Source organism: Amblyraja radiata, chromosome 28 (assembly GCF_010909765.2).
Source record: "Amblyraja radiata isolate CabotCenter1 chromosome 28, sAmbRad1.1.pri, whole genome shotgun sequence".
NCBI classification, from domain to species: domain Eukaryota; kingdom Metazoa; phylum Chordata; class Chondrichthyes; order Rajiformes; family Rajidae; genus Amblyraja; species Amblyraja radiata.
The window spans coordinates 11,484,085-11,506,568 of NC_045983.1; the positions used below are offsets into that span (position 1 = coordinate 11,484,085).

The 22,484-nt window shown below is 42.8% G+C and overlaps 1 protein-coding gene across 1 annotated transcript in view; it reads left to right on the top strand.

The window, feature by feature from the left end:
• Positions 1-22,484, top strand: part of LOC116989141 — a 65,414-nt gene that overhangs the window by 41,336 nt on the left and 1,594 nt on the right. The window contains exons 19-23 of the mRNA XM_033046368.1: positions 2,067-2,232; positions 11,619-11,780; positions 15,005-15,159; positions 16,072-16,253; positions 19,151-19,208. Of these exons, the coding sequence (XP_032902259.1) occupies positions 2,067-2,232; positions 11,619-11,780; positions 15,005-15,159; positions 16,072-16,253; positions 19,151-19,208 (723 nt within the window). The remainder of the gene's footprint in view (positions 1-2,066; positions 2,233-11,618; positions 11,781-15,004; positions 15,160-16,071; positions 16,254-19,150; positions 19,209-22,484) is intronic.

Genomic DNA, 22,484 nt, shown 5'->3' on the forward strand with positions numbered 1-22,484 from the left:
TTTCCTGTTAAAAGTAATTGATCCTTACTGCAATGCTTCAGATCTAATTAGAGTCATATAGCACGAAAACATCATCTTTGGCACAATTAGTCCATGCATACCAAGGTGCCCTGTCTAAAGTAGTCCCATTTGCCCATGTTTGGCCCATTACCCTTTCAACCTTTCCTAGATGGCTGTCCAAATCTATCAATCTATCTATACATAACTAAAACTCTGATCTTGTTATCTTCTGATTTGGTGGTCTTTCTATTGCGCAAAAACGTTTCGCGATAGCGCTACGGTTTCGCCAGTTTGCTCACCGTTCTCCTGTGCTGCGAGTGCACCAAGTTTCGTTCCGATCGGTTGAATGTTGTAAAAGTTAGCAAGGTTTAAAAATCTTAAAAACCGCGCTTGCTCAGATCGATCTCTTATCCTGCCAGTCAGCTCCGCGCGGATTAGTCTCTTCCCCTGTCACTCCCCGGGACGGTCCGTCCCTTCCTGCGCCATTGTGTCTTTACTGGAGCTGAGGGTGGCTGGTGGAGGTATCCAACCGGACTTTCCGAGGGACCCCAAGCAGCCCTGCCCCGCCCCAAGCAGCCAAGCCCAGCCCCAAGCAGCAGCCTTACCCCAAGCAGCAGCCCAACGTCGGAGACCTGGCCCGGCCCAGCCCAGAGCAGAGTCGGAGATCCAGCCCAGCCTGGAGTCGGAGATATCGGCAAACGGAAATTGGAGACTCTGATCCCGGCGGAAGAGAAGGACCAGCGCCCGCTGTGAGTCCCTATCGCACCACCGATTCCAACCACTAGCCCTCTGGTCCCACTCACTGGCTCCTCCCCCCCTCCCCCGTGATGCCCCTCTCTTCCCCCGTCTTTTCTCAGAGCTCACCCCCCCCCCACATACACCCCCCCCCCACACCCCCCCCCGCTCCACACCCCCCTTCCCTGCCCCACACACCCCTCCCCCCACACCACCCTCTCCCCCCCTCCTACACCTCCCTGTCCTCACACACCTCTCCTCCTCTCCATACCCCCCCAGCCACCACACACCCCACTTCCATCGCCCTTCCTGCACTCATCCCCTCCCACACATGAAGAGGAGGGGAGGGAGTTCTCGGGGATATGGGGAAATGAGCCGCACCTGCGCAGTTAGGGGTTATGGGTGAGTGGTGGAATATTGCGTTGGGGAATGGGTTGCGTTGGGAGATCAGGCCTCCCGTGTGACTGGGACCCAATGGGTCCCACTTAGTCTAGTGTCTTTTAAATGTTATTGTACCTGCTTCCTCAGGCTCCTTCCATACATCCACCAGCTTCTATGTGAAAAAGGTGCCTCTAAGGTTCCTATTAAATCCTCCAAGACCTCTTTGGAAAGATCAAACCCCTCCCCTCTGTTCCCTTCTATCCACATTCCTCTGTCTGGCTTTACAATTCACTCCTCCCCTCCTCTCCTTATCGGACACCTTTTTTGTCTCCTTTTTATTTCTTGCCTTTGTCACAATCCACCCATCTGCCACTCCCCTCACCTGTATCTGCCTTTCACTTGTCAAACTTTGGAAGTATAACAAGGACTGGGAACGCATCCTTGCAAACACCTTTGTTGAGAATTATTGTGGAGGATGTTGTATCGCCTATCCTACTGATTGTAATCTATTGGTCAGGAAGTCATGAATCCAGTTGAGGAAAATAGGTGGGTATTCCAACCTATAAAATGCTGCCAAACTTGTGGCTGATTCTGCTCTTGATGTACCATGGCAAGCTTCTGCTGAGACCTTGAACTGAACCAGGAATTTATTGGCATTTTAAGCTATTATTTCAAAATGTAGGTGCCATAATCCATGAACATTTCTTTTCTCTCAACTGAGGGATTCTGAAATAAGGCAGTCACATATATATGAAATAGGCATGAGAAAACTGAGACCAACATAAAAACTGTTTGTTTCATTTTGCACTACACATCTCATTTTAATTATGAACCTTTTCATATGATACCTCTGGATCAGTATCTAAAATGAATGGAGGCTCTGGTGAATGTAAATTCAATAATGATGCCTTTCTCCAAATTCTCCATGTTTTTCTTATTTTTTTGTTCAGGAGCCCATTCCTCCTCCAGACTACTTGAGTGGATTTTACTTCACAGAGAATGCAAAACCAAATAACTCTGAGCTAGAAATAATTTCATCCTTCCAACTGGAGAAGGAATTTACAGCCTCTGTGAGTGATGCAGCAGCAAACCTAATGAGCAAGGAGCGGGCTGAAGGTAATGATTCACTCCCTGGGGAGGATTCCCATTTGATGATGAATTAGCCCTTGATGCATAACCGTGATGGAGTTAAACATTTTTTATTTAAATAGCACTTTTATTGATCCAATGAATGTGCCATGACTTTGAGTCACTTTGGAAGTGTAGAAAATGGGGCTGTCAATTTATACACAGAAATGTGTCAATAACCAGATAATCTAATTTAACATGTTGATTGAAAGATAACTATTAGCTCTGACGTTAGGCAGAAGCATCCCCGCTCTTCATTTAAAGGAAGTCATGGGACTAGTCAGATCCACCGAGGAGAGTGGATGGAGCTTAGGTTTAAGGTCTTATCCAAAACAACGCATTTAACAGCAGTGTTCCCTCAGTGCTGAATTAAAATGTCAGTTTAGACTCTAGCTATCAAATCTCAACAATGGTACTTAAATCCAGATCTTTCCATCAGAGGCAAGGTTACTGACTGCTAGGTTACAGCTGGGAAGATGGAAGAATGGAAGGAATAAACAGCATCTGATCCAGAAATTGGGGCACTGAATCCAGTCCAAAGGTAGTGCCTCATAGTACTTTGTCCAAATGTTGTTCATGCATAAATCCCCCTGGTGAATGTCAGCAGACTCTTATTGTCCCCACAACTGTATCCCATCTATGTATTTCTGGTACGGATGATCCAATCATCAGTTGTGAGAACTGTGATTGATTTTATTCAACCCTATCCAGCATCATTGACACAGTCATTGCACCAAACAATTAGTCGTGTGTCTCTTTTTCCAATATTTCTATTGCCAATAAATAGAAATGTCCAAAGAATGTGAGAAAGGTTAACGCCTCTGACTTTTCTCCTGAATTTTTATGCAACAATATCCACAAGGTTAATCTTTCATTTTTGAAGTCTAAAGGGTAATCATGGAAGGTTGGTAAACTTAGCACGGAATGAGTCTCGCATCTAGAGCTTACCTAATCTACAAATATTTACTGTCATTTGGATAAACTAAATGAACCATTTGCCGAGGCAAATACATAGATAAATATTTTTAATGGGCATCTATCTTGTATGTGCTTTGTCAACTTCTTATCTAGTTTATCTAATATCTTCACTTGGCAGCATGGCTAGAATTGGGTGTACATTGCAATAACCATTTTTCTCATGAGAGGAATTTCTTATATCCTTGTACTTCTCATTTTATTTTGGGCTTTAAGTGTAGGACAATATGTCAATATGTCAATATTGTTTGGTGCAGAAGACATACTGTCCAACACAGATATATACAGAAATAATCAAAATAATAAACAAAAAGGCTCAATTTTGTTTTACCTTTCATTATACCATGTAAAAAGACAATTCCAGTATAAATTCCAGTATAAATTGTTGTACTACTTCCACACTAGCTGTAGTCATAGTCTTATATGTAAACTACTTTCTGCTTATCCAAAGTGCTGGAGGAACTCAACGGGTCAGGCCAACTGTGGAGGGAGTGGGCAGACAATGTTGCGAGTCGGGCCCTTCTTCAGACTCATTGCACCCTATCATTCTATTACCTCTTTCAAGGAACTATGAATGTGTACCCCAAGGCCCCTCTGTTTATCCAACATTCCTTACGCTCTGTCATTTATGGCGCACACACACACCCACATATATATTTGACTTCCAAAAATACTCCACCTCACTCTTGTCTGGATTAACTTCTATCTGTCAATACTCAGACGAGTCTGAAGAAGGGTCCCCCCCGAAAATTCATCTTTCCATTCACCACGCAGATGCTGCCTGATCCATTGAGTTTCTACAGTATTTTGTTCTTTGATCAAGATACCAGTATCTGCAGTTTATTTTATCTACCTTTATAATACTCTCGTACAGCTATCTTCCAAACCTCCTTCCAAATTGAGAGAATGTCATCTTGAAAACTGTTTAGCAATTTTTATCATTTTATTTATTCATGGATGAAGCAATAACATGAATCAAAGTACATAATTAAGTTAGCATGTATGCAATGTTAGTTTTAGTACATAGATTTGTAGCTCAGAAACAGGCCCACCATGTCCATGCTAACATGTATGCCTACCTACACTAATCCTGTTTGTCTGCACAAGTCAGTATCCTTCTACGATTTGTCTGTCTAAATGTCTCATGATTGTATCTGTTTCCATCACATTTTCTGGCAGCCAGTTCCAGCTATCAATCACTTTCCCTTCAAATCCTCTTTTAAGTTCTTTCTCTTCAGCTTAAACCATACTTTTGATGCCTCGTTTGATAATCTCTCTAGGATATCATCTCTGAGTATTTCCTTTATGTTCTCCTTTGTCAGTGGTGCAATTCCTCTCCACTTTTGCATTCCTGTCTGTCACTTCAAAACTTCTGTACCCCAGAACATTATGTTAATAGCCTTGCCCTCCCCTCAACCATGTTTCTGTGATAACATTATAATTCCATGTGCTGGTCCATGCTCCAAGCTCATGACACCTAAATTGTAAAGTGCCTTGCATTATAATAAATGAAGTTAAGCCTGTCGGCCCCCATGCTCCCAAACCTATCTTTGCTCTGCCCATTGGATTTTTCTTCTGCATTTTCTTTGTCCGACCTGCTACTCTGCTACAGTGCTTCTCTCCCCCTGCCAAATAAGCGAGTTCGGTATTCCGAAAAACGCAAGGAATCATGGGATTTATCAAAGGTCAAACGTCATGAATAAAAATCGAATGAAGCGCTGTAGATTCATGTATAGTTTGGGTCTGATTTTTTTGTCTTTTTTTCAAGCTTGTATTTGTCAGGGGGCAGATAGAGGGGGCAGATGAGAGTGGGAGCAGGGGCTGAAATCCCGGGGGGGCCAGGGGGGACACGTCCCCCCTCAGTTTTGAGAGGTGGGGGACATCCCCCCCCCAAGTTTTTGTAATCCGGATTTTAAAACCTGGTGAAATCTCCACTTTCCTGGAAACAGTGGGGGTGGGACTGCTGATCGAGGGCGTCGATTGGGCGAGAGAGACGTCGGTCAGCAGGCAATGGGGGCGGGACATGATGATTCAGCGAGATCATTGGCGGAGGGAGGAGTAGGGGTGGTGGGACTGAGGATAGAGTGCGGTGATTGGAGGAGGGAGACGTGCCAAAACACTCTCGGCACAGTCCTGCGCCTCATCTGCAGCCAGGATCGATCCCGGCTTTCCGGCGCTGTCCCGTCCCCACCCGAGTGCCCCCCCCACCACTCCCACGGGTGGCCAGAGAGGTCGGGTCAGACGGGAGCGGTGACCCCAGGCCCACAGCCAGCGCAGAGGAGCAGCGCTAAATCCAGCTCAATTCTGCCTGTCCCGCCAGGTTAACCTACAGCCCTGCCTGGACTTGCGGGAAATATGATCAGCGCGGAGAAGCAGCGCTAGTGTCCCGTCAGTCCAGGCAGGGCTGTAGTTAACCCGGCGAGACAGGCAGAGTTGAGCTGCATTTAGCACTGGATTGAGTCTCCGAAGCCGCGCGCGTGTGCGTGTATGCGTGCGTGTGCATTTGTGTCCCCCCTGTCCACCATCCCCTCCATATTTTGATAGCGATTTCCATGCCTGCGTGGGGGCCGGGGTGGCGGGGGTGGGACTGGACCGGCTCTCGGCAGCTTGCACGCACACCGAACCGCGCTTCGTCCACAGCCAGGATCCATCCCGTGTCCCCGGCGCCGCAAGCGCTGCCGAACCGCCACTGGGCCGTCCCCGGTCCCCCCCACTCGAGTATCCCATCCCTGCTTGGTGGTCGGCCGACGGGTCACCGGCCCCCAGGGCCACAGCCAGCAAGGAGAAGTGCCAACCCCAGCTCACCTCCGCCAACCAGCAGCCCGGACCAACAACACCAGCAGCCCCAGGCCCACAGCCAGCGCGGAGAACCCATAGGCCCACAGTCAGCGCCAACTCCAGCCCAATCCCGCTCCAACTACAGAGGAACTCACTCCCCGATGGGCCGCTATGGTGACAAGTGCCAGTTTGCCCACGGCCTGGCCGAGCTGCGCTCTATCAGCCACCACCCCAAGTACAAGACGTACCTTGCACACCACCAACTTCTGTCCCTACGGTACCCGCTGCCACTTCATCCACAACCTTGAGGAGGAGCGAGGGCCCCAGCATCACCTGCGCCAGACGCCAGCCTGGATTCAGCCTCCTCCGGCCCGGCATTTGACTGGGCCTCGCTGCGGGCGGCCTTCAGCCCCGACCTGGAGTTGGAGCTGGCCTGGACTCTGGGCTTGAGGCTGGGCAAGAAAGGAGGAGGTTGCTGCTGCCGCCAGCACCACCACCACCAACAGCACCAGCAGCTCCAGCGGGCGCCCGGCCTGCCCATGGCTGGCAGGAGCCCATCTGCAGACTCTCTCTCTGACTAGGACGACTCCAGTAGCAGCGGCTCCGAATTGCCCGTCTTCGAGCAGGGCCGGCGGCTGCCCATCTTTAGCAGGAACTCGGTGTCGGACTGAGGGGAGGAGGGTGGAGGTGGAGGGCTGCTGGCAAACCCGGCGGAACAGGCAGAGCGGAGCTGGAGCCAGCGGCTGCAGCACCTGGCTACAAGTCCAGGGCCGCCCCGCCAGCCCTGGGCCACCCCGGACACCTCCGGACAGGGATAGGACACCAGGGAGGGGACGGGGACGGCCCAGCAGCAACTCAACAGCACCCGCAGCGATGGAGAGCCTGGCCGGACCCCGACCACGGATGAAATGTAAGCCTGCAGACAATGCAGCACCACCGTTGCCGAGACTGTTTATAGCTAGTGACCTATGACCTGGGCATGCTCAGTCGGAATACCGAAAACTCTCTTATTAGTGTAAACCTTTCTAAGTAGAATGAGTAAACTTCTCTGCAAGGATATTAGTCCCCCAGTTTAAGTGGAGCCTGTTTTTGTACGTCCCACCTACCCCAGAAGCAATCCAGATAATCCAAGTATTAAAGCACAGACAGTGGAAGCATATGGTGCAACAAAATCGTAAAAACCAACTGTTTCAGGTCTGGGTGAAGGATGGTCAAGAATATAAATACTTATCTCCTATCTCCTCTATTTTCTACTCTTTCTCTCTCTCTTTCTTCTTTTTTTACTTCTCTCCCTTTTCGTTTTTTTTCTCACACACGACACATCACATGTTTTTTCTACTCTCTATTGCCTACTCTCTTTTTCTCTCGCTCATTTAAAAAAAAATTTTTTAAATGAAGCTGTACATAGAATGTAACATGCCAACATATATTTGGCACCTGAAAAAAGGTACCACTGTATTGTACTTACTTCTAATAAATAAATAATAATAAAAAAGCACAGACAGTTTTACAGGTTAAAAAAGCCTTTGCATTCGTCAGTTCACCCTAACATTTTTTTTCTAAAATCTGCTGAAAAAACAAAAAGATCACTCCTCAAAGAAATCCTCAAAGGCCCTTTTTTGTCATTTGACAAGAACTCGGCTGTTCATTCTCTGCTGCACCGCTTATCTGCGAAGGCCTATATCGCTTAATTCATTTGCACTTCAAATATCTATTGATCTCATTCTTGAGTGTACTCAATAACTAAGCTGTCTGGAATAGAGAATCCCAAAGATTCACCCCCCTCTGTCTGAAGAAATTTCCACAGAGCTCAACAGTTTGTTCAGAGATATGACCCATAGTTCCAGCATCTTTAGCCAAGAGTTGAAATCTGTCAAGCCTTTTCAGAATCCTGTAAATGTAATCTCTGAATGGAAGGTTTGGAATAGTTTTTTCCATCATATCACTTTATTTCTTACCAAGGTAGATGAAGTAATGTCCTTTTCCTTTATCACAGTCCTTTTCTTTTCACTATTTTGCAGAATTTATACATACTTAGATAATTTATGTATAATATATGCTTTTGTGTGTAATCTGTGTCTATGTGCCTGTGATGCTGCTGCAAGTAAGATTTTCATTGATCCTGTACCACACTCTACCTGTGCCTAGGACAATAAACTTGACTTGGCTTGATCTGCATTTCAAGACATCTGCCCTACCTTGCATGCTTTGCCCAGGTGTCCCTCCAATTCCTATTTAAATTAGAAAATGATATTCAGCTTGACTGTCTTGCCTTTGTTCTTATCCAAACATTGGAGTGGTTTAGAAGATTTCATTTTTCATTTCCAGTCTGTGATAAATTAATTAATTTTCAGCCAGGTCAGTCATTGTGATTCTGCAGTAGATATCAATATCTTAGAGTACGTATTGGATGACAGATGTTGCCCCGGGGCACTTGATGGAAATGCACATTAGTTCAAGGCAGGTTTGACTGCATTTGTGATACCACATGAGCTTGCTGGTATTCAAGTTCCAGCCGCACAAATGTTGAACAGCCATGAGTAATGCATCCCATAATGCACAATAACTATTCAGGAACGTAGCGAACATTCAAACAAAAATACCTTTGTCCATTTTAAAGTCAATCTCAGAATATTTTGAATTAAATTTAATTTCCCAGGTATTTTACATGTAGTCGTCCTAATTAAATGAAGTACCCATTTGATAAATGTATTATTTCCTTTCCCTGTAATAAAAGGGCAGGAGGATTTCGTTAGCCAATTCATGGTCAGTCAGCTTGACCTGGATTTTATAATAAAGTGTATGTATAACTACAGTAAATAATTCTGCTCCATTTACCAAACTCATGTGTTGTGGTATGGAAACTCATCTGAAATTGTACTTTGTACATACAGCATAAAATGGAGCATAGAATTGTCGTTGTAAAGTTGTATTCAAATGCTTCAAAAGATTCAATGCTGTGCACTGACCTCTGGTGGGCTAGTTCAATGAACAGTGCAATATTCCTGATCTATATATCATGCAGATGAGGCAAGCCAGCAGGACAAGTGACTGCTATAGTCTTCCGATTGAAGATGTTTTAATCTGAAACATTGTCAATGGTGTGTTTTACGGTCCCTTGATTAATCAAGATATGAAAGATGATGCATAATTGATTCCTAATTCAATCAATTAATTAATAGACTTTCATGCATTTATAAAATGGAGTTGCAAGCTTTTATAAAACAATTAATTACAGACAATGATGTCACAATAATTAAATCAATGATCTTGCATTTTTATGCACCTTTATAACATGATAAAACATGCAAGAAGTAACTGAGGGGCTCCTGCAGCCAATAAGACAACATTAAAAAAGCATGGTAAAATTCAGGTTGCATAGGATTGGTTACATAGCAATTTTGAGATTGACATACCATATTTTCCATACTGTGTTGTGAGGTGCATTGGCACATAGTGAGGAAATGAAAGGTCTGACACATGTACAGGGCCAAAAATGGGCTAACTGATTGACCAGAATGAGAACAAGCAGACACCACATGCTTGATGAGCTGAATGCCCCCCTCCTGTGCTGTACCTTTTTATGGCCATGTGGTTGCATATACCTAAGCATCTTTCAGTGTGAAAGCCTCATGAATGGGGGTTGAAGTTACATTCATGCATCATTTCAACAAAAACACTGGCGTGAATAGAATATTGAAAATGTCATCTTCTTTAGCTGGGGTCCAACAAGTTATTGCACAATGTGTAGAATTCATTGTATACATTTTCTCAAACGTCTGCAAATTACACCTTTATTTTGTTTTGCATTTTAAACTTCATCCATTTATCAGAAGATTGAGTTAGAAGGAAGTTAGCCTGGAGAGTACAAGTGCAATGGAACTTTAAAAATGTGTCCAGGTAGATCATGAGCTGGACTGCACTTTGTCCAGTTAATCCGAAATTGTATGATTAGAGAGATATAGGTTTAAATTGCCAAAAGGCAAGTCTAGAAATGTCTTCTTCCACACAAACATTTGACAGAATAGCAGACACATAAACTCTGAAGTTATTCAAGAAGTGATGAGATGTTTTGTTTGGGGGCAAGTGGTTTCTTTGGAAGAATTACCTGGATGGTCTGAATGGCTTCCCTCATTTGTACTTCATGTTTCAGATGAGCACTGCTGGGAATGTAATAGTTATCATCAACCAGCTGATTTCACAGAATCCTATAACACACGAAGAGGCCTTTTGGGTCATCTTGCCATATCAGTCGCCTGCGCCTAATTAGTTTCACTTCCCTGATTTTTTTTTACCATCTATCAGAAATTAGTTTTACTCTTACAAGTGTAAATCCACTTCCATTTTACTCTTGAATTTACTCCCGTCGCTTGTTTTTAGGCGCAGTACACAGATTAAACCAAATTGTTGTTGAAAAGATCGCACTTGTTCCACACGGCACCCCATCCCCCACCCCTGTTTTTCTGCCTTTTCTGTCAAATGTGGGTATTAATCATCCTGCGAAGAAACCAGATATTCATTATATGTTCCATTTTGTGGCTTTGCTGAGAATGTTAATTCCTTTCTTTCTCAATTAGGGCATTTTTTGTGTGATGGTTTTATGTCTCCCAATAATTTACACTCACACTTGACTTGAGATTATTGAACAATTCATGTGTTGCAATTAGCAGGTAGAGGAGACATTTTATTCATCAGCTTGGGTCAACATTGAATGTGGAACTCAGACACATATGGATTTAATGTTAGTTCAATATGTCTTTTAAAGTCTTGACAAGACACAGTTCTGCGAGGTAGGTTTTAGTAAGAGTTTCAAAGTGCTACACTGGATCTGACCTTTGGTTTGAGTCTGTCAATGATTTAAGGAACTTATAGAACAGTCACCATGGAACCAAATGTTAATTATTTTCTGCTACGTCAATTTAACTTATGTATGATTCAATTATATTAAACTATCAGTGCAGCCATACCATTGGCATTGTAAAGACATGGTCACAAAGTTTATTTTACTGCAAGATGAAAGAACAACTTACATTTATTTAGTTCTTGCAGACATAGCAAATATTCCTCATTGCTAAAGAAGAATTCCATTTATACATGAAGTAATATTGGGAGTGCTGACCGTAAGCAGTTAATAGTTTTGAAGGGCTTTTTTTTAAGATATGAAGTTGTAAAATTCAGCTAAATTATTCAGACTTAGGACATACAGAAGGTCACAATGAGAGGAATGAATGCAATGGATCGAATGGGCAAGATGCAGAGATAAGATGTGGCAGGCGAGAGAGAAAATTGTCCAAAAAATAGGATGTAAATTCATTATTGTGCCTCAACATTAGCTCCTCTTTCCCATATATATGTAACTGCTTATTTCCAGTGAAATGATAGCGCTTCAAAAGTCCTCAATCTTAACGTCAAGGCTTCAGCACCTGTGGTCTTAATCATTCTTTGGACACTTTGGACTCCATTCAACCCTATGACTTCATTGTTGCATTTTCCTTTTGCAGCACATCTTGCCAAATCTCTACCATGGTGATCATGGAAGCTTGGACTTTGTGTAAGCTCTGGAAAATTAATAGGTTTGGTAATCAGTATGTCAATTAAGTTTTTATTTTCTGTCTTTACAGTTCCTCCTGAACAGTGGAAAGCTTGGTATGAGGAAAGACTCGATGGCAGGAAACACCTCCCATCTCAGCATCCACCAGAGCACCTCAATATATTCCATATGGTTCGATATCGTCAAAGAGCTGGAATACGCATTCGAATTATCCAGGTTCATGGGTTGAACGGTTAGTAAATTTATACTTCAATCTCATGTAGTACAGAGTTGAACATTTAAAATGATTCATTGTTGAGAAAAATAGATGAGGGGTTATCCATCAAAATCAGAAGGAAGATATGAGAGACGCTGGAGATGCTGTTGGTGAGGAATGAAATTCAGTCCCTTGCAAGGGGTGACATTGAAACAGGAGATGTGGAGTTAGTATGAATAGAACTAAGGAATTGCAAGGGTAAAAAGACCCTAATGTGACTTATCCACAGGCCCCCAAACAGTAGCCTGGATATAGTGTGCAAGTTGAATCAGGAGTTAAAATTGGCATGTAGTAAAGGTGATGCTACGGTTGTTATGGGAGATTTCAACATGCAGGTAGACTGGGAAAATCAGGTTGGTACTGGACCCCAAAAAAGGGAGTTTGTGGAGTGCCTCCGTGATGGATTCTTAGAGCAGCTTGTATTGGAGCCTCCCAGAGATTCAGATTCAGATTCAGATCCAATTTTAATTGTCATTGTCAGTGTACAGTACAGAGACAACGAAATGCATTTAGCATCTCCCTGGAAGAGCGACATAGCAAATGATTTGAATAAATAATAATAAGTGATAATAAGTGTCCGGGGGGGGGGGGGTCCGGGGGGCACCAGAGAGAAGGCAATTCGGGATTTAGTGTTTTGTAATGAACCGGATTTGATAAAGGAACTTGAGGTTAAGGAGCCATTAGGAGGCAGTGACCATAATATGGCAAGTTTAATCTACAATTGGAGAGGGAGAAGGGTAAATCGGAAGTATCAGTGTTACAGTTGAATAAAGGGGACTATGGAGCTATGAGGGAGGAGCTGGCCAAAGTTGACTGGAAAGATACCCTAACAGGGATGACAGTTGAACAACAATGGCAGCTATTTCTGGGAATAATACAGAAGGTGCAGGATCAGTTCATTCCAACGAGGAAGAACAATTCCAAGGGGAGTAAGGGGCGACCGTGGCAGACCAGGGACGTCAGGTACAGTGTAAAAATAAAAGTGAAGAAGTACAACATAGCAAAGATGAGCAGGGAAACAAGAGGATTGGGTAATGTTTAGAGAGCAACAGAAGATAACTAAAAAGGCAATACGGGGAGAAAAGATGAGGTACGAAGGTAAGCTAGCCAGAATATAAAGGAGGATAGTAAAAGCTTCTTTAGGTATGTGAAGAGGAAAAAATTAGTCAAGACCAAAGTTGGACCCTTGAAGACTGAAAAAGGTGAATTTATTATGGGGAACAAGGAAATGGCAGATGAGTTGAACAGGTACAGGCGAAAAAAGAAATTGCTTGAGAGACTCGGGCGGCAAATGCTGATGTTTTTAGGAATGTGGATTAGGAATGTGGATTAGGAATATGACGGACATAGCACGCCTTGAAGAAATGAGACTCCGACTAATAGATAAATATGACCAATTCTTAAGGAGTCGGTCCCCTTTTATCGACTTTTTGGAATCATGTGATGCATCGGTACCATAAGGATTGCTGATTTCAGGTCAGGTCGTGGATAGATTTACATCTCCGAATAAAGATTTGAAAATTTCTCTTTTAAGGGTCTTTTTCTCCTATTTCTACTTTCCACTTTTTCTTTTCTTATACACACACTTCACGTTTTTCTATTTTCTACTATCTATTTTTCCTCTTTTTCTCTTCTCCAATTTTTATTTTTTTTTCCCTTCTTGTCTTTCTTATTTCCTTTTCAAAAACATAAAACTAGAGGTTGTACATAGAATGTATAATTACGTTATGACATAGTTGGCACCTAAAATTAGGTCCCACTGTATTGTTTTGTATTGGACTAACTTCTAATAAAATAAACAAAAACTAAAAAAAAATGCTGATGTTTTTGGTCGAGGCCCTGCATCAGGACTGAATAGAGAGGGAAAGTAGGCGGTATATAGAGGGGAAGGGTGAGAGAGGGTCCGGGAGGTGATAGGTGAACTGATGCGGAGTGGTAGATGATCAGCAGAATGAATCGGATGAGGGAATTAGAGTGTTGATGTTGGGAGACAGTTGCGCGTGGGTAATAGGAACAAGTAGACAAGGAACGAAAAGGTAGATGGAGCCAGGAGGGAGAGGGCAGGGTGAAGGAGACAGAAGCTGGAGGGTGATAAACAGAGGCACAAAGGCAGAAGTGCTGGAATGTCATAAGTAATGAAAATGATAATGAAAATCATTAAGAGTAAGATTAAGGGCAGATGGAATCAGATGGGAGAGGATCCATTGGGTGAAACTCAGAGAGAGAAACAGGGAAACACAGGTGGTAAGATTTACCTGAAATTGGATAATTCAATGTTCATACCATTGGGTTGTAGACTACCTAGTTGGAATGTGAGGTGTTGTTCTTCTCGTTTAAATGGGATCTCAATCTGGCAGTGGAGAACATTGAGGATGGACAGGTCATTGTGGGAATAGGAAAGATAATTGAATGACATGCAATTGAGTGCTTGGGATGACCATTGTGAATAAAGCCACTTTGGCTATTTTCCAAACAAAAACAGAGCTCAGAATTCACTGGAACTATTTGTTATGGACCACAAAGTGTGAAGTGTAAGGGAAGAAACTATAACAATAATAAGGTGCAAATGGTATTAAATGATACATTCCATATTGAGTTGGTTGGTAGAAAGATAATGGAAGAGGATGGAGAGGTCAAACATTCCAGATGGTTGAAGAATAACAAGAAGGTTTGTCAGAATAACAGGAATTCACCACAAACTGTATTGCAGATGTTTTAACAGGAGCTGTTTTAGTACCACGGGAGGGCCAATAGCTTAACTGAATAGATTCAAACAGAAAAAAATGGGAACAAATTTGAGAGATTACAACCCATTCAAGTCTTTAGAAATGAAATGGAAGTTGCAGCTGGGATGGTGGTTTATAAATTCAGAAAAGTCAAAGATCAATAGAAAGGCATTTGGGTGATCAGCAGAGAAAAGGTTCAAATAACCAGGAGGTGGGACACAAAATTTGGAAAGGTGACAGGAGGAGGCATTTTATGGTGAATTCCTGATATAACTGTGAATGATCAGTAAATGCTTGAATTTCATCCACATCGTAAAATAAATATGAAAAATAACAGAGCATCGAAATAGTTGATTAATATCATAGTTTATAACATAATATGCTTGTCTTGTTAAATGTGAATAGTACAGCTGTAATATTACACAACTCGCTGTGTAATGATTATTTTATAAACATCACTTTTGTCTTGTACAGGAGATGGCTTTTATGTGAATGGTTTTGCCAGAATCCTTAAAGGAGGCAGTACATTGCGAATGCCTGAGATAGCAGAATTCAATGAGAAATTCTTGACCCGTAAGCATGATTTTTCCAGCCTTCAGAGATCACCGTGCTGGATAGATCCATCTCAGGTAGGTAACAGAAAATGTAAATATAATTTTTTATTTTTTTTTTCATGTTTCTTACATTTATGCAGTCTTTTAATTGTCAATATATTTGCCAAATGTGTCAGAAATAGTGAATTACTTTTGGAGTGCAATCAAATGACTTGTGGTTCTGTTTATGAGCCTTTGACTGTCAAAAGACATGTTTTTATTGATATTCAGACTTTGTTTTAATGTATGCTATATCAATTGTAGTCATATTTGTGTATGTATATGACAATAAATACTTGACTTTATTCTGAAGTCAAATGGTTAAAGGATAAAGTGCACCACGGGATTTGAGTACATAATCCTGACTAAGTCCCATCGAGTACTGCATTGTCAGTGATTCATCTTCCAGATGAGGCATAAAAAGAAATCACCATTCACAAAACAAAAGAGGGTTTTTTGGTGTCCTGGATTACATTTATCCTCAACAATATGGCCAAAAGTATATTAACCACTCATTAATCTCCTGATATGTACAATATTGGCTGACATTTTTGCTTTCTAAAATTACATCCAGAAGCAGTTCATTACAGATTATTAGTTCAGTATTAAATGAACATTCCCAGTAAATTACCCATTCATTAACATCCTTAACATCACCTGTAAATTGTTCGATTCAACAATAAGTATTTCACGACTCTAATTTGCACTGAATCTTCTTCAAAAGGAAGTCATGTGGAAATGAGCATTCCCAATTGCAATACCTTTGATTTTCTGGTTATTAAAATGGACAGCTGAACAATCCAGAGCATTAATAAAACCTCTGAGTCATGTCCTTTCTCCAGTTCACAATCTCACCTGCCAAGACTCCTTGCCAAAAATAGTGCCCCAACTAAATGCATTTTTCCTCAATATGTTTGTTTGCAATCTTTCAAACCTTTCATTCTTCAGGTGTTACATCCAACCTGGGATATCCACAGTGTGCTGCTAGTCCAGATATTTGGCATCAATGTTATTTACACTCCTGATCATCGTGGTCAAGAACCAGGACAGGTCACATCACGTTCAGGAAGAGAGCCAGACCAAGATGATTTGTTACAGTTTGGATGGTCAGCAATCCCTCTTTTTCACGGGTGAGTACATTGATTATTTTTGTTATATATCCCAACAAGCTAAACATGTCACTGAAATTTTAGAGATTGTGACTTTTACGGTTTATAACTTTGCAAGCTAGGAAATTCGGTTTCCAAACATTGCAGGACGAGTGAGTCAGGTTCTTTTGAGCAACTGCTCATTATTGTGGAGTAAATATTCTAAGAAATACTCTCAGAAAAAAGTGCAGCAAATCCTTGAAAATATGCTAGGTTTCATTACTATATTGTCTATTTTCCTCCTTCCATTCTCAAAAATATTGTTTCTTGTTGAGATACAATGCAAAAAGTATTAACAATTACTCCATGCCAAATTGAGAAAGAGAAGAGAAAATGCCGGAAGTACTCAGCCAGTTAGGCAGCATCCGGGGACAGAGAGTTAATGCTTCAGATCCACAGGCTTTGTCAGAAGCAGAAAAAAAGTAAGAGATAAGATGAGCTTCAAGTTGAAAAACGGGGTGGGGTGGGGGAGGGGGGGGGGGGGGGGGGCAGGAGGGGCAGGAGGAACAGGAGGGGCAGGAGAGGTGAACTTGAGTAATATTTAGTCATTTCAGATCTCGTTATTCTCCTCCAATTCTGATAATTTCTGATCTTATTTCCCACCACCCATGTAGACTTAATTCTCTATCCTTTACACTCTCCTGAAAGCCTTACTGTTTTTGACATTTAATCTCTTTTGCCCTCCACCCTTCATAGACCTTTCCTCTTGTTATCTCCACGCCTTCACCTTTATCTGTAACATTGTTTTCCACCTCTAACTTTTCCCACTTTAAAGTTATTTTACCTAAAATGTTAACTCCGATTCTCTTTCCACAAACAGTGCCCAGACTTGCAGAATATTTATAGCATTTTCTTTTCGATTTCCAGCATCTGCATATTTTGCCTTTAAGTAGGACAATTGAGATTGGAGTTCTTAAAAAACTAAATTTGTTCTTATCTAATGTCTGCACACATGCACTTCCCAATAGCAGCCAGATCAAGAACCCAGATGACTATTTTCTCTTCTTTCGTATGGCGATGACGAACTCAAGTACTCAAGCTGCAGCACGCACAACAGCTCTCTAAGTTGATCAACAGCTTCCCATGTTTTATTTAGAAGGTGCAGGGTTCTTAATATCCTGCTCCAAAGTTTTGTTCCATAAAATTTACGTTTTATCCTCTCGTCAATGATTTATTAAGCTTTATGTAGTTATGTGCTGAGAAAAAAACTGAGGTTTTTTAAAGTTTCAGATTCTGAAGGGTTATTTTGAAGTACCAGTCCCGACACTTCTTTTGATGACTGAGTTTAACAGAATTTTTTCAAATCTCAGTTTTAGAGTTTCTTTTAAAGCCTGGCTTCTTACTTTGTTCTCTGATCTAGCTTTCTTCACCTTCCTTATGCCAAAGCTCATGCAATACGTTCCAGTGTTGTAGATTGCACATTTTTGAAGGAACAAAAGTCAGAGAGTTACACAGCATGGAAAAAGACCATTCAGCCCAATTCGTCCATGCAAGATGGACTAAGCTAGATCAATTTCCCCGCATTTGACCCTTATCCCTCCAAACCTTTCTTGTTCATGTAAAAGTCTTGTTGCTTTTTTAGTATGGGCTGTATGGTAATTTGTATATCACTGTACCTTAATTGGTACGCGTGACAATAAAAGACCTTTGAAATGTCTTTTAAATGTTTTAAGAGGAAGAAAGGTAAAAAAAAAACTATAGAAAAAAATAAAGATTAAAATGTTCAAAAGATGAGTAATAAAATGGTGGACAGTGAAGAGAAAGAAAGTAAAATTGGAGGACCGAGCATAAAAGTAGAAGGATATTTTTGCACTGAGACATTTTTCATTAAATTGGCCTTTTGTGAACTGGAGACTGAAGGGGAACAATGTTTTGCCGCATTTACGGCGGTGGGGGCCTTTGAAATGGATGGTGAATCTGCAGCTGCCTCAACCTAACTCAGTTGGTGGCCTTCTGGTGTGATTTCCACTCTAGCGAAGGATTCCCTAATTCTGCCTGAGAATTAGTGTCATTGCCTCAATGAGCTAAAGGACCTTAAAGGGCCAGAGGTCCCCAACATTTAAATGTAGGAGATCAAGTGAAACAAGTAAGGAACGCACTCCATTGGGGAAAGTTAATGTGTTTACCACTGCTTCCTGTGACACACTACCATCTTCTTAAGTTTAAGAATTTTTTTTTTTTCTACAAACATCTAAAATAAACAAAGTTTCTGCCTCTAGCATCTTTCACAACTCCAGAATGTTCCAACCAGTGAAATACTTTTGAAGTGCAGTCACTATTGTAATGTAGTAAATGTGATAGCCACAACACTGCGGCTCCCACACTGAGCAGATAGTAACCAGACGACCTGATTTCTCGGATTGAGGGATAATTATTCACAAGGAACCAGGGAGCACTTAAGTGGTCTTCTTTGTGGTAGTTCTATGGGATCTTCTGCATCTACCTGAAGGGGAAAATGAGGGCACATGGTTTAAGTTTCATCAAAATAATTAGAAAAACAAAATGACATGCTTGAGAAAGATAAACTATTTTTCATTTTCTTGCATAAACACAGCCCTGCAAAAAACAGAAAGTAATGAACCTAGTGTGAAGCCTGCTGGTGTGAAGCCTGCTGGCATGTACTTTCAGTTCCTGTCTCCGGTACTGCAGAATGCCCAAGACTAACCTGGTTAAGATTAATTAACATAGTTGCATCTGAACTGTTGTTGGTGTCTCCTCGCATGATTTCAACTGCAGCCAAGGATTCCTAAAATTCTACCTGGAAATAGTGGGAATGCTTTGTAGAACCAAAGAATTTTAATGGCCCAGAGTTCCCTGACAATTTAAATGTATAGATGAACTGTTATGTTTTTTTATCCTCTCTCATTCTTTCCTTCCAGCCCCTATGTGAAGACAGGAGTGCATAATGCTCCACTGTTTCAAGGCTCTCCTCATGCTGTAAGTATTTAGAAAGCTTGAAAGCTCTTAACAACAGGACAGCAATAGCTGTACAAAACAGTTTGGGCTTGGTGATTTTATCCTGTTACTATGGGCAAATGTCCCTTTACACAGCAGGAACAAAAATATCATTTGCTGCTGCTTCTGCCTACATTGTTCTGTTTATACAATTGATAGCTGAAGCTAATTATTTGCTAACTTCAAACTTTGGTGTCCCAATTTTAAATCTTTGTCACTGTCTGCCCTATTGTTTGTAAATTAGAGCAATCATAACTTAATATCGTTAAGTCAGATGCTAATGGCTTGTAGGGATTACCAAAAAGGTTTTGTACAGCAGAAGTCATGTCTTATGGAAGCAATTTAATTTTCGAGGAGGTGACAATGACAATCGATGTAGGGCAGTGGATGTTGTCTACATGGACTTTAGTAAAGCATTCAATAAAGTCCCTCGTGGTAGGCTTATCATGTAGATTAAGGCATGTCAATGTTGTCTAATAGACTTTCCACAGGGATCAGTGCTGGTCTTTGTAGTTTGTGATTTATATATATACTAGACCAAGTGCAGACCCGTTGGGTCTGTTTCCCCAACGGCGTTTTGCAGGGGGGGGGAGGGGGGGCTGCGGCATCAAACTCATATTAACCAACCCCAAAAACACACAGGGGGGGGCAGGGGGGGGGGGATGTGAAGAGGGGATGGAGGGGGAGAGGAGGTGGAGGAAATGGGACAGAGTTGGAGGGAAAGGAAGAGCGGGGTAGGGGGTGAGAGAGGGGGGATGGGGATGGGGAGAGATGTGGGGGCGTGGTTGCTGTTGTCGTCGTCTGCTTTCGTGTTTTTCTCTTTTTTTTTTCTCTCTTTTCCCTCTTTGTCTCTTGCTCTTTTCTGTCCTTTTTCTCTTTGTCCTTTTTTTCTTTGCTTTTCGCTTGGTCTTTTTCTTTCTTGCCGCGTATTTGTTTCTCGTCCGTGTTTTGTCGTCTCTCGTCCTGTGGTGTGCGCTCGGCTGGGTTGTCTTGGGTTTTCTTGAGGGAAAATAGAACCATTGAAATTAAGTGCAGGAGTAGGCCATTCGGCCCTTCGAGCCTGCACCACCATTCAATATGATCGTGGCTGATCATCCAACTCAGTATCCTGTACCTGCCTTCTCTCCATACCCCCTGATCCCTTTAGCCACAAGGACCACATCTAACTCCCTCTTAAATACAGCCAATGAACAGGCCTCAACTACCTTCTGTGCCAGTGAATTCCAGAGATTCACCACTCTCTGTGTGAAAAATGTTTTTCTCATCTCAGTCCTAAAAGATTTACCTCTTATCCTTAAACTGTGACCCCTTGTTCTGGACTTCCCCAACATCTGGAACAATCTTCCTGCATCTAGCCTGTCCAACCCCTTAAGAATTTTGTAAGTTTCTATAAGATACCCCCTCAATCTTCTAAATTCTAGCATGTACAAGCCGAGTCTATCCAGTCTTTCGTCATATGAAAGTCCTGACAACCCAGGAATTAGTCTGGTGAACCTTCTCTGTACTCCCTCTATGGCAACAATGTATTTGAACATTGGGCATTGTGACATCACACAATGGAACGTTCACCAAGTGCTTGTGCTCCTGCAAAGGCATATGTAAATGGGTCCATTCCGATTGGACATCTGTGAGCATAGGGCATTGTGACATCACACGATGGAACGTTCACCAGGGGCTGGGGCTGGTGATGCTTCTATGGGTGAGAAGCCAGTTTATTTTTGAAATATTGGGGGGGGGGGGTGAAGGATTTGATTAAAAACGTGCACTTAAACACGACGACCAATGGCAAACCCGTTGGGTCTGATCCCCCAACGCAGCCGTACCCTACCCGTAGCCCCCACTGGGGGGGGGGGCGGCATCACCCCCACTAACCACCCCCACACACAGAGTTGGAAAAGTGTATAAAGACCGTTCCCTACCTGTAGCCCCCAGCGGAGACGTGGTCGTCGAAGTCGGGTTCTGGCCGTCTTAAAATAGCGTATATTGAAGTCGTTGAAGTCGGGTCCGTCTCGGCAACGGGGGGGGGGGGGGGGGGGGGGGGGGGGGGGGGGCGGCATCACACACATGAAGCATCCCCACACACAGAGTCTTAAAAGTGTAATGCCCCAACGCAGCCGTTGCCTACCCGCAGCCCCCACGGGAGACGTGGTCCTCGAAGTAGAGCCGTTCCCGAAAGGCCGTTTTTAAATGGCGTCGCGTGAGGTTGTGCTGCGGGCACCAGCAGCCGTTATGGTCGCTGGCCAGCAGGAGGCGACAAAATGAGTGAGGGGGGGGGGGAGAGGAGAATGTTTTAAAGAAAAAAATGGACATAAACATAACGAAATGTAATGAGGAGTGGATAGCTGGAAGGGAAAGTGAAATGTCTACCGAAATGGCTGCTTGTATGGGTGAGTAGCCAGTTTTTATTTGAAAAACTGGGGGGGGGGGGGGGGAGGCATTACACTTTTGCGTTGGGGCATTACACTTTTAAGTGGTGAAAGTTCTGACATAACAGGACTCAGCCTGGTGAACCTTCTCTGTAATCCCTCTCTATGGCAACGATGTCTTTGAGCATTGGGCATTGTGACATCACACGATGGAACCTTCACCATTGGCTGGGGCTCCTGCATAGGCATATGTAAATTGATCCATTCCGATTGGACATATGTGAAGATTGGGCATTGTGACATCACACAATGGAACGTTCAGCAGGGGCTGGGGCTGGTGAAGGTTCTGTGGGTGTGAAGCCAGTTTAGGTTTGAAATATTGGGGGGGGGGGGGGTTAGGATTTGATTAAAAACGTACACTTAAACACGTCGAAATGTAATGAGGAACGGATACTTAGAAAGAAAAGTGAAATATCTACCAAAATGGAAAAGATGTCGGCGATTCAGCGTTCCCCCTTATCCTTAAACTTTGACCCCTTGTTCTGGTCTTCCCCAACATCCGGAACAATCTTCCTGCATCTAGCCTGTCCAACCTCTTAAGAATTTTAAACGTTTCTATAGGATCCCCCTCATTCTTCTAAAATCTAGCGAGTACAAGGCGAGTCTATCCAGTCTTTCTTCATATGAAAGTTCTGACATTCCAGCAATCAGTCTGGTGAACCTTCTCTGTAATCCCTCTCTATGGCAACAATGTATTTGAGCATTGGGCATTGTGACATCACACGATGGAACGTTCACCATTGGCTGGGGCTCCTGCATAGGCATATGTAAATGGGTCCATTCCGATTGGGCATCTGTGAGCATCGGGCATTGTGACATCACACGATGGAAT